The sequence below is a fragment of the Haliotis rufescens genome, unplaced genomic scaffold (genome assembly GCF_023055435.1).
Source record: "Haliotis rufescens isolate VD_foot unplaced genomic scaffold, xgHalRufe1.0.p SCAF_7, whole genome shotgun sequence".
NCBI classification, from domain to species: Eukaryota; Metazoa; Mollusca; class Gastropoda; order Lepetellida; family Haliotidae; genus Haliotis; species Haliotis rufescens.
In genome coordinates this window covers 56,042,910-56,055,901 of record NW_025964361.1, presented here as the reverse complement: position 1 = coordinate 56,055,901, position 12,992 = coordinate 56,042,910, and the positions used below count along the sequence as shown (strand labels likewise).

Genomic DNA, 12,992 nt, shown 5'->3' with positions numbered 1-12,992 from the left:
TAGGCCACCCCTCTGCCCCACCATAGAAGTAGCTGAAACTCACGGTTCTTGTTGCCGAGGGTCATGATTCGGTCCATGTCATCTGCATTGCTCACTACGAAAGCTGAAAGATCTTTCACGTACACGCCAACATCAGGGCGTTCCTTGACCTGGAGTGAACAGTGGTAGCGTATCAAATACAATTAGATGAGTTTCAATCATTTCAATTGATGTAAGATTTCATAAAACAGTTGTAAAATGTAAAAGTCTAAGATCAGCTTACTTGACCTGTGGCTGAACTGAACCAAACATTAATCCCTTATAATTAACATGCGTAATGTAATACTTTAATTAGTACATGAAAATAGAGGAGTAATGAGGTGAGTTTCCTTGTGTTGTCAACTCTACCTACCTCCAGTCTGTGTTCCTGGTCTTTCCCCAACAAGTCCCGCACTTCCTCGTTGTAGATCTCCAAGTAGGACACTCTCACTAAAAATCTGAATTTAACAAAACGAAAACAGAAAATCATGAACAGTAAAACACTGAATTTCTGATAAACAATGTAAAAAACATGGAAGCACTTGTGATACATGCTAAAGTGAGTGAGTATCTGTTTGTTCTTTAATGTCAAAGTCGGCAATATTCCAGCTGTATGATTGCCACCAGACAATCCAGTGACTGTTATTGTGAATCGTCAGCAGTACAATACAGCCATGGGAGTCCAAAGCTCATCCTTCTAATTTTGTTTGTTTGTTAGGGAGCCAAGCGGTGCCTGAGAACCAAGACTATTATTTTTGTTAGCCTTTGTAAAAATAATAATTTCGGAATCGAGGTGGAAAATAAATGAAGTCATATTGTTTTAGAAAGCTGACATGGTTTTGGCTAAAGAGCCCAACATCCATCATTTACAGTGGGCAGTCAATGTTAGCACATGGTACACCTGATCTGACTTCTATGACAACGTTGTCAGACCTTCATGCAGAGAGTTGTACCATTTGGCGTTTCAGAATAAAGCATTTGATCTGATCTATCTCATTGACAGATATGTATGTCTTAATCTGACTCTTTCTTTACCTGATGTCTCCCTCAGCTTTTGCTATGGCACCAAAAATATGTGCAAAAGAGTTAGGAATGATTCCACGAAGTTCTGGCACAGATCTCACACCCTCCATGGTGAATGTTTTACCAGTACCCGTTTGTCCATAGGCGAAAATGGTCCCTGAAAGATGAACAATCTCTGAATATTGTTATGAGGTTACTATATTATTAGTGGTATGCAAGAAGGGCTACAAGAGTTATGCCCCTTTGTAAACAGACAGTTTGTTCCATCTCACACAGATCATGTATCCTTAGTTACGGTATAATTTAGTCGCCTCTCATGACCAGCATAGGTTGCTGGGGACCTATTCTTACCTGGAAACCCAACAGGGTCATATATGTAATTGTCCCATACACGTTTATCCATGAGGAAAAATCATAAAATATCTTTTAAATACCTATATGTTCGTGTGATGTATTTGGCAAAATTGATAAAAACATGGAGATTTACGTCAATTTATAAAATGCAGCGACATTCACCTTTGCACTAAGCAATATGCCACAAAAATCATAATATGGGACTCTTTGTTTTATCATGTTTATGTAATCATGATAATGATGTAACTTGGACAATTTGAATTTTAGCTTAAGATTCACTAATTATGATTAAAGAAATCAGGAGGGCAAAAGACATACCCAAAAAATTAATTACCGACATGTTGCAACAACACTCTCATACACAAGAGTTCAAGTTGTACAGTGATTACAAAATCATACCAGCAGACATCCTCAGTCAAACATGCCAGTCTAACATTTGTGACTTATTGAAAAAAGACTAAAAATCAGACTTGACCTGCAAAAGATATACAAAAAAAATCACAAAATTAGTATGAGCTCCTGTGAGGACCTACCATTGTACCCTGCAAGGCAGCAGTCCACTATAGGCCTGGCCACCTCATTGTACACATCCAGCTGCTTACAGTCGGGGCCAAACACGATGTCGAAAGTGAAGATCTTGGGCGGTTCTCCCGGGGAGGCGTTGGGGTGGTTGACCGTGATAGTCCCCCTCACGGACTCCACCTGATCACACAAAACACAGGGGGTTGACAGAGGATTAGCTCACCTGATATATTTCGAAGAGTTTCATAATTTAAACACATGATTAATATCTCGTTAACCATGTTTTTTTCCGGCACCATTGGCAGATATCATAAACATGATAAATGATTAATGCTTAAAAGTAAGGGGTGTTCTGGAGTCCTTGAGGTTGGCTCCTTTTGTATTTGAATCTAGGGAACTCATAATATTTTCTTTGAACATTTGGGTTATTTCAAGAACCCTTTGCCTTTTGTGGTTATATCCAACACTGATTGCACACTATTTCTTTTGTGTCATGTGTCATGATAGGGATTTATCTATACCTGCCTGCTCAGAGGCCGCTATTTGGCCCCAACTCAGGAAATGTCAGTTAACATGGTAAAAATTCCTAAATAGGAATTAACATTTAGGGCGTAATATTAGTCAAAACTAACTACAATTTCACAATTTCTCTCACCAGAGGTTAACACATAGTTAATATCTTGTTAACCATATTATTGTTGGAATCAGGGCAGATATTATATTAAAATGATAAATGATTACTAGTGTTTAAAATTAAGGGATGTTCTGGAATCCTTGAGGTACTTGAATTAACATGATTAAGTGAAAGAATGAGTGTGATTTTACACAGCTTCAAGCAATACTCCAGCAGTATCAGGGGACACCAGAAACAGGCTTCACACATTGTACCCATGTGGGGAATCGAACCCGGGCCTTCGACATGACGGGTGATCATTTTAACCAATAGACTACCCCACAATGCTGTTGATGTAGCATTGAACATGGGGAAGCAGTGTCCAACCCAGAACTGAAAATCAAGGGGGGACTTGTCCCCCCATCATGTAGAAAATAGGAGGGATTTTGAAAAAATAGGGGAGATAATTGCTTTCTTCAAAAATGTCGTATTTTGTATTATGTACTGGAGCATCATCATATAAAAGTGTAACAGATCAGAATAAAGAACTGAAATGAATAACAATGCTTTGTGATTTTTTCTATTTTGATTAAAAAAGTCTGTAATTCTTTTGTTTTTGCGCGACATGGTCATTCACTATTCAAAAGATCGTCTGCTATGACAGTCGGCGATTCATAGTGTGATTTCAGAAATGAAACTAAAACGAACTCAAATGCTCAAAAATATTTTCAGAACTATTCAAGATAGAATATTTATTGTCTTTAACATCTTGTCAAAGGTTTTTGATTACTAAACAACAAAATACAACATAATTTTGATCAAAGTTTTGATACGTTTTCTACTTAAGTAAATCAAATTTCGTTTCCTATGCAAATCCTATCGATAGTTTATTCAGCAACCCAAGGGACGTCACTCGTGTTCGAACTTCCAGTTGTTATCGATCGGTCTTCGACAGTTGTTTACAATGTTTGCTGTCAACTGTCTTTCTTCGTTAATTGATTAAAAATTTAGTGAGTATTGAATCTAAAGGTAGGGATAAACAGCTGATAAAGTAAGTGACTGTACAAGAAATTACTGTGCACGACAGATCGCGCTTTGATTTTTTATGAGGGGCGATTTGATTTTTTTAGCATGAATCGCGCGGCCTGGGTTGGACACTGGGGGAAGGAATCGTTGTCACACACATGATATTGAGTATTACTGATATGTTTGTTTGTTGTTTAACGTCGCACTGCAATAATCTAGCTATATGACAGCGGTCTGTTAGTAAGTGAGTTTGGACCAGACAAATAAAATGCTTGACATTTGGGCAACGATCCACGCCATCAGCGTACCATGACACACTATCAGATAACCAAGTCACCGAGTCTGATCCATCAAGTCTCCACATAGGACCAGCATAGTTTGCTGGTGACGAATTCTAACCCAGCATCCCTATGGGGTACAATGATATCAAGTTAATCAACCCATGTACCTTTCTGTATACTGAGTGAGTGAGTGAGTTGGGTTTAACGCCGCTTTTAACAGTATTCCAGTTATAGCGCGGCATGTCAGCTTAATGTGGGAGGAAAGCCAGGAAAGCACTGGAGCCAGGACGAGTATATTTAAGAATTTACCAGCTGTGTAGTTTAGAACTTCTGGACAGTGGTCCAGCATTGTCGAATGGACAGATCCTTCATGCCAAATCTGCCAATATATAATCTGTGTATTCTGATTTAAGTTCGGGTATCTTTCAGCAAGCAGAAAGGTACTGGGGTGCACATCTGTAGTCCTCAATATACGATACCGTATTTGATATAATAAGCGCCCCGCTCTAATAAGCGCCCACGTCGAGATTTGCTAATATATTGGCTAGTGAACAATCCCAATTAGCACCCCTTCCGACCCCTATTCGCATATAATACGCACCGCTTCCTTCCCCTATTTGCGTATAATACGCACTCGTGTGTTATGTGCACCCTTAATTATTGGCAATTAAATTCTGGAAAAATATATCTGTCGTACATAAACATTTCAGGCTGTCAGCATAACACACGAAATTTATCTTTCAACTCCAAAATAATATTCTAATAAGAGCCCCCTATTTCTAATTTTGAGAGCGCCCTGGGCGCTTATTATGTCGAATACGGTAATTCTTTTAGGCGTACTCATAACGTCATAAATTGTTTCGAATCAGTAAGTCAACCTAAGACATGTATTGAAACCTGGTGTATGATGACACAGCAGTGAATTGTCCCACCCATAAACAGCACTAAACTTGCTTCACTGACAATAATGAAAGACCCTAAACTAATTCTCGGAGGTTCAAGCATTCTTACCTTAACCATAGTTTTACATCCTGTAGAGATTTCCTTCTCATTGAGGGGACGACACCTGACCGCAACCCGCACATTATCCGTTTCTTTCATGCTTTTTGTTTTGTTTTCCTGAAACAAACAATTTTTATAATTTAATGTTTTTCACCATGTTCACCATGTTCACATGATGATGCATCATGTTAATGACAAGTAAATCTGATCTATCATCAGCTGATCATAGCGACCATGAACATATTATAACAAAACTAACACAACATGTTAAGAGAAAGTAGAAAGAAATATACTCTTTTACACAAATATAATAATAGTGATCATTGAAATCAGTTGGTAAACATGGTAAATGCACAAAGACTTATCAAAATATAATTGCTCAAAATCATGTTGATACTCACAGACTTTGCAAAACAGAAAGAAGGGTAAGAAAGAAAGCTTTATGGTAAAAACATTTGTACTCAAAATATATATGCAAATACCTAAATCAGTGAAGGTAATTCATAAATATGTGAGAAGTTCTGACATGAAATATAAATGGAATGTATTGGCAACTGAGCTATGTAACAACCAGTCTTACAATAACATGGTTAATGTGTCATTGCTAAAAATATTGACATTGAATCAGTGTTGTTTTCCAATGTTTTCTTGTAACCATGGTAACTAGGTGACAGGGTAACTACTACCAATACCTTGACTACCTTGGCTCTGAAGCAATACCCCCATGACATGCTACTATCAGTTTGGACTGCTTCTATATATACTACTCAACATTTGAAAGGGATTCTGGGTGTCCAGATGGGGCCTATATCTGACTGGTTGTCTGGAGATACTGTCATACGAATAGGATGTGATTTGGGCCGGACCTGTCGCATGTTAAGCTTCATGTCAAGAATCAATAAACAAAAGACAACATTTATATATGTTAAAAGTAAATATTTACATACATGTATATTGTTGTCTCCCTATTTCCATAAGCGTGTTAACTAGCACAGTATCCTTAAAGGAGTTGAGTAGTATATATATATATATTGACCTAGAACTGAATTCATGTGAATATGGTGTATTGTGTTAGTTAGTGAAGTATATATTTCTACCGCAGGGATAGAAATTAATCAAGAAAATCTGTCCAGAATATTGATATTAAACAAAAAGCAATACCACACAAAAGTGTTTAAACTTCTAACAGACCTCAGGATACCATTAACATTTTAAAAAATGGTCCTGGCGAGGGGGTTAGAGCTAATTTATATCCCTGCAGTACCTGTCACTCTGTGCATGGTTCCAACTGCAACTCTTGCTTGCAATTGCCACTTAAGCATGTTAAGTGAACAGGCATCTCATAAGCAAGCGACACTGGGGTATGTGTTGCTGTGCATTTGGTCTATGGTTAGTAATAGTAACTGCAATTTTGTTAATACGTTCAATACGTTGTCTCATGATGAACATGAATGTGAATGACTGAACATTGCTGAGTGAAAAGCTCATTAGCGAGTTATCTTTATTGAGGGTTTCAGCAATATTCCAGCCATATCAAGGCGAGGGATACAAAAGCTGAAAAGTTGATTGTAGAGCAATCTGTGCAGTGCGTGATAGTGGTGCTTCAGGTATAGAACATCCGACCCCACATCAAACTTAACCTAAACAGAGCTCATTCTAGACGTTCGGTTGTGGGTTCACAGAGTTATAACTTAACTGAAATGTTTTACTAGCCCAGGTAAAGATAAAATGCCCTTAAAACAATAGGGAAAATTGGACATATTCTACTCGCCCACAGGAATTTGTACTAGCCCCGGGCTAGCGGGCTACTGCTAATTTCAAATCTTGGTTCATGGTCTCTAAAATATTGTTCATTCTGAGAGGTCATGACACTCTCCTACCCAGCGTTTCTTGTCGTCCAACTAGTACCTCTTCCACAGGCCAACGAGATGTGACGATTCGTCATATATAGTCATACTTTGGTGTCCAAGTTGTGGTTGTATATCTTTATAATTATGCAAAATGATCTGTAAATACCACTGGAATATTTGTATCAGCCCAGATTAAAAGTCTGGTCAAGTGATATGCAAATTAGCTCTTGGCAGTGGTGTTATGCTGGTACTGTAATGGTATGTCATCACTGCGGCTGAGTGTGAGGTCACCAATACTAATTGATATTGATATGTAAACTAGTGAACTACCCCAACAATTAGATTTACGTCATATTCAAAATGGGATAAAACTAAACAGTGGGAATGGTGCAATGACATAGCCTGGAATGAACTCTGCAGCTAAGAATACAAAAGGATTCCCCGTTTCCAAAGCCAAAGGTTAAAATCGGCAAATCAAAGCGTGCTGTGACTAAGATCAGAGATGCAAGTGAAATCAAAGAGCTGAATATACCTCTAGATTATACTCCAGACGGGTTAGTTACAGATAACCTGAGAAAGTATACATATTTGCATATCAGGAAATGAAGAATACAAAATATTAATAAAAGTATAGTTCGTGAGTCGTGACTGACGGCTAGAATCTCTATGTGACTTAATTCAACAAGTAAAAAACATGTTGCCTTCATTATAATATTTAAATTAAAACAAAATACATTAGGATCACATTACGTCATGATATACAATTTGGTCAACACTTGCAAACGATTGACATGTACAATGAATTCCTCGGAAATGTCCAAACTTGATGACGGACTTAACATCTTTTCACAGAATAAATAAATGGCAAAAACAGATATGTCAAACAGGCCTAGGCCTAAAATTTACATTTTTACGCTTAGTGACTCAGGTCATTCGAGGCAATTACACTCACCGGCATCTTGCTTGTTCTTTGAAAGTCTCAGCACGCAAAATGATTTATCCCGAGCTTGATTGGCAATTTAGATGGTGAGTATAATCAAATCATGACACACACTCGGTGATATCTGTCTCCCTGCTAACCATGCGAAATCAAAACATTTCGGTATGTGACAGGGTCGCAGCGACGGTGAGGAATTATTCTGATTGGTTGTTCGTGCTGTGACGCCCAATCTCGCAAAACGTCATCTCTCAGAGCCGAGTAAATCCTAACTGATATTACAGGCTGGTACAGATCTATCAGATAGAAGCTTCGAATGCTCCGTATCTCAATAAAATTGGCTTTGCGCTACATTTATAACATGAAAAAGAAGAACCAAAGAAACTAGCGCAGTATTCTATGGTACATTTTATGTGCCGAGTTTATAGCACATAAGCCTAAATATATGGGCATTTACACTCTTAACGAAAGTGCATGATTAAAGTCTAAAACCATAGTTTTTTTCAGGCTAACGTTGTTAGAAGAGAAGCTGATATATTGGTAATATACAGACTGAAAGATCATCACTTGAAATTGTTAGTTGTTTTTTTTTTCTAGCTGATGTCCCATTCATACATTTGAAGCAGAAATATATTTCCTCTCTGTGCGGGCTCGATACAGAATTTATCTGTCCTTAGCATTATATTTATTTTGCATATTTTGATGCACTGGTTGAAAGGACGATTTACAAAATCATACATGCATTTGCTTGCTTGTTGATTTACGAGACATTCAGTAAAATTCAAGCTCAAGACACATGATCGATGGTGGCCTGTAAATAATCAAATCTGGGCCAGCCAAACCAGTGATTGATATAATGAGCACGCCATTTAGGTAACGATACGCTATCAATCTGATCCATTTAAGTTGCCTCGCATATGAATCATAGGCAGCTGGGGGCCCAGCGAACGTGGAATGCTAAAAAAACAATCTAAGAGTATTGTCATTAATGGATTGGGATATGTATTATTTAGACTACATAATGTGAAATTTGTATTGACAATATTTACATTTATTGTGCATTGTATGTAGCATTTAGGTGTCTCCAGTGACATGAAATCTGTGTTTCCAAATTTCATTTTGAAACAACAAACGTTCCTGTCGAATAAGCAACATGTCAGCTCCACCCTCGCCGCACTGATGTGGATTGTTGAACAAGGAAATTAATTTTTATAATTTTTAAATGTAACTGAATTATCTAGAACAATTTTTCACATTTGGAAACATATTTTACAATGAACCTACAAAGCAACATAGCTGTTATTTGTGTTGGAAATATATGATGTGGGGGCTATTAATTTCTAATGCAAACGCAAATTTAACAGTCAGAGATAGATATCTAGCAGTTCCTTGTTTATATACCAACCATGTCAATTGTTTGTTTCTATATTAAAATTGCATTTATGTACATTTGTTTTAATTGGTATCCGTAACGACAAGAATAACGAAATGTTTTTTTTGTATTTATTACGAGACAGAAATAAAATACATACACGTGTGGCTTATTATTTATAATGTGTGAAGAAGAGTAGGCAAACTGGTTTAGAAACGGGTTGGACAGTTCTTCATACCTTTGTTGGAATATACTTAAGTCGCAAAAGCTGCAATAAAACAAATTATGTTTTTTTGTAATGCAACTTCTGCCCAGCGTATAATACATATGTTTGGTTTTGATTTAATATCAAAATTATTATTTCGAAAATTATTATTACCATACTAATTGCTTGCAAATGAATGTGTGGAATCCACCCTATTCCAAATTCCATATGAGATCAACCGCCACCGTGGTCTAGAGTCAGAGAGTCCGCCCAGAGAGCGGAAGGTCCGGGGTTCGATCTTCGGCCGCGTCATACCAAAAGACGTTAAAAGTTGGTACTTGTTGTTACCCTGTCTGGCGCTCGGCATGAAGGGGCTAAAACAAGGACTGGTCGGTTCGGAGTCAGTATACTGTGTCTGAGTGGGGTATTCATGTTAAACTGCGGCATGATATCTCAGCGGGCTAGCACTATAAATCGGCACCAGTCCGGACTAGTACAAGCAGCCACACACACACACGTGCATGCACGTCGTTATATAAGTGCAAAAACCTTGGACGCGACGTTACACCCAATTTCACCTCACATCACCTTTCATGACATCTGTCAAGAGGTAAGATTGGAAACTAAGTCTTTCATTTTCTAAAAGACCAAACATCGATATGATAATTTCACCGTCTGTATTGTCATTTTATGGAATTGCCAAAGAACAAATTATCAATTTAGGATAAGATTAGTTCTCGTTGCAGCACGCGCTCTGATACTTCTGCCACCGGACTTTAATTAATAAATCTGGTAGAAGGCGGGTTGATATAAAGTGATTTTACGGGCGCATCGGAGGTGAACCCAGAGGATATTTTCCTTACGAATTATTTTGGTTTTGATCCAGAAAGGTTGTTTATTTTTGACAATAGAACTGCATGTGGTAGATACTACCAGAGACCATAAATCAGTAAAGTGACCACATTTCGGCATAACGTTTCCTTCTATGTCCCGAATAGCGAAATGTTTCCACAGAACTCAGAAGTAGACTGGTTCGCTGTCCTTCGCTCCAAGCGCTCTTGGACAGACAAACCAGTCTAAACTCACCAGGCACCATGCGTCACCAACTCGTCTTATTCCGGGACAAGCCGAATAGTCCATTCGCCACCACTCGCCCCTTTCCGTAACCTGCATTCGGCTTGTCCTGGAATAACACGAGTTGGTCACGAATACGAATAGTCTTCTCGCAGGTTACGGGGCGAGTGGTGACGAATGACACGGCACCAGTCCACCTGACCGATTCGGCATCGTAAGGTTGCGAAGAAATAATAGACAATTAAAGTCACACGGAAAAGTTCCGAATGGAGCTGTTGTCTGCACTTCCTGTACATAAGGACAAAACGAACTCCAGCTCTAACATCAGACTTTCTCAGCTCAATGCGAACCATGTGAGGGGCAGATTGTCTTCTGGGCAGTGTGACCAGTTGATGAGAGTCCTGATTCATGGTCATGATCAGGGCGAGTTCAGCATTCTGGCTGCCTCGCAGGATTGGAGAGATGTTGAGGGGATTCGTTATGAGTTAGTTTAAGTCCCAAGGACTAAACTCTGTATTTACAGAAAATTATGTTGAACTTCTGTTCCAAAGTCAAAGTTAATGAACAAGTTCTGTGCCAGTCAAAGTTAATTACAAGGTCTGTGCCCAAATAAAACAAATATGGAAAGCAAAGCACACTTTTGTTTGTATATTGTTTTATTAATTTAGTCACAAGTCAACTTCATATGATGAGAAAACAAGTTCAAATCCTGATGAAAATTGTCACAAATCTCATTAAATATTTGTAATGTCCCATAATGCTTAGAACAATCTCATCACCTTGGTGTCAAATGAGATTTTCTCTCATTAGTTAATTTTTCAAGGATTACCACTGAATAGTTCCATTGTATTCGCTTGGCTCACGCCGCTTCGAAGTGTTCAGTTCTTCTCGAACATTTCTCAGGATAAAATGACCCCGTCTTCTCTAACATTTCTCAGGATGAAGTGTCCCCGTCTTCTCTAATATTTCTCAGGATGAATTGTCCCCGTCATCTCTAACATTTCTCAGGACGAATTGTCCCCGTCTTCTCTGACATTTCTCAGGATGAAGTGTTCCCGTCTTCTATAACATTTCTCAGGACGAATTGTCCCCGTCTTCTCTAACATTTCTCAGGATGAAGTGTCCCCGTCATCTCTGACATTTCTCAGGACGAATTGTCCCCGTCTTCTCTAACATTTCTCAGGATGAAGTGTCTCCGTCTTCTCTGACAGTTCTCAGGATGAAGTGTCCCCCCGTCTTCTCTGACATTTCTCAGGATGAAGTGTCCCCGTCTTCTCTAACATTTCTCAGTGTTCTCAGATGAAGTGATCCCTACCTGTTTACATCTCTTCAAAATGATGTGACCCTGTCTTCTCTAACATGTCTTAGGAAGAAGTGCCCTCTGGCTTCTGTAATAATTCTCAAGATTGAGTGGTCAATTGTTTTGTGTGGAAATGATACGAAGTGTAGTATGAATACAAAGATTTGGACCCGCAATTGATGCATTTAAATCCGCTATGAAGATATATGTCTACCCACCGCGATATATGGGTATATCGAATATAGGACTATCCGCATACATAGTGAGTGAATGAGTGAGTGAGTATGGTTTTACGCCGCTTTTTTTAGCAATATTCCAGCAATATCACGGCATTGTACCCATGTCGGGAATCGAACCCGGGTCTTCAGCGTGACGAGCGAACGCTTTAACCACTAGGCTACCCGACCGCCCCCCGCAAACATAGCTCAAAGTGAGTTTAAGATGTGTTTTTTTGTGAACAGCGTATTTATTTTATTTGTACTTACAGCAATGATGTTGCTGGAATATATATGGCTAAAGTATGATTGCTGCTTTTTCGTTCAGTGTGATGAAGGGTATGTTAGGTTCTGCATCATGTGTTACGTCAGTACCAAGTAGGGCGTTCTACATGAACTCAAGCATACAACCTTCAAATCGCAGCCTGTCAGTGTGGGAGGAAAGCCCGAAGTGACGAAGATATGGTGCTGACAAACCTAGAAACATAATCGGGGAGAACCGGGATTCGAACACACAATCATAGATTTCTGGCGTGCCCAAAGGGACGCAACTTGGCACAGCGAATTGCGGCGCCTTATTTACCCATAAACAAGAACTAAATATAATTATCAGTAGATGCTTAGGATCGCAACTGCTCTAGATTACTAGTGTGAATGTACACATCGTTAAAATCATACATTTTGTGCATTATCATTCTTCAAAGTACTTAAGTACCGGTCTTCATTGGGCGTAGTTACCCTGGGTCGGCCTGTTCTTGGCCTGTCTGATGTCTGCCCGGTCTGTATGTAACGTTACATTAGGTTTGCTACAGCAACACGGGAGCGACCAAAACTTCCAGCAATGTGGGCATGGATGTCCCCTATCTGTACATACCCAGGGCCCGCTCGCGGTGTCAGTCGTGGCATTTCTGTGTTGATTTTTCGTCAGTCTCTGACATGCCGTCCGTATCATGTATATGTACCCTTATTGCACGTGGAGTTTCGACTACGCAAGCGGCACGTTCACTTTTTCTGCAAAAAAAGTATGTTTTTTGTATTGATTTAGTTTTGAACTTGTATTTTTTTAGTTTTTGCAATTTTACTTTTAAAGTGGTAAAATTTCTCCCGACCGTCAGTTTATTATAACGGAAAGTTTTAACTACACAACTGATTTGTTTCAAATGTTGATAATGCGTACCAAATATGATTTTATTTGCGTGC

At 38.8% G+C, this 12,992-nt stretch overlaps 1 protein-coding gene across 3 annotated transcripts in view; it reads right to left on the bottom strand.

Moving 5' to 3' along the window:
• The window catches only part of LOC124133732 (kinesin-like protein KIF3A), a 29,901-nt gene extending 22,083 nt beyond the window's left edge, over positions 1–7,818 (bottom strand). For 2 of the 3 annotated variants that reach the window (XM_046498236.2, XM_046498237.2), the window contains exons 1-6: positions 7,642–7,818; positions 4,849–4,956; positions 1,929–2,097; positions 1,054–1,198; positions 392–476; positions 44–149 (exon numbers count right to left, since the gene is read on the bottom strand). In XM_046498236.2, the coding sequence (XP_046354192.1) occupies positions 44–149; positions 392–476; positions 1,054–1,198; positions 1,929–2,097; positions 4,849–4,956; positions 7,642–7,647 (619 nt within the window). In that variant the 5' untranslated portion in view covers positions 7,648–7,818. Of the gene's footprint in view, positions 1–43; positions 150–391; positions 477–1,053; positions 1,199–1,928; positions 2,098–4,848; positions 4,957–7,221; positions 7,260–7,641 lie in introns of all 3 variants that reach the window. The other variant, XM_046498238.2, reaches the window with a different exon arrangement.
• Between the last annotated feature and the right edge of the window lie 5,174 nt (positions 7,819–12,992).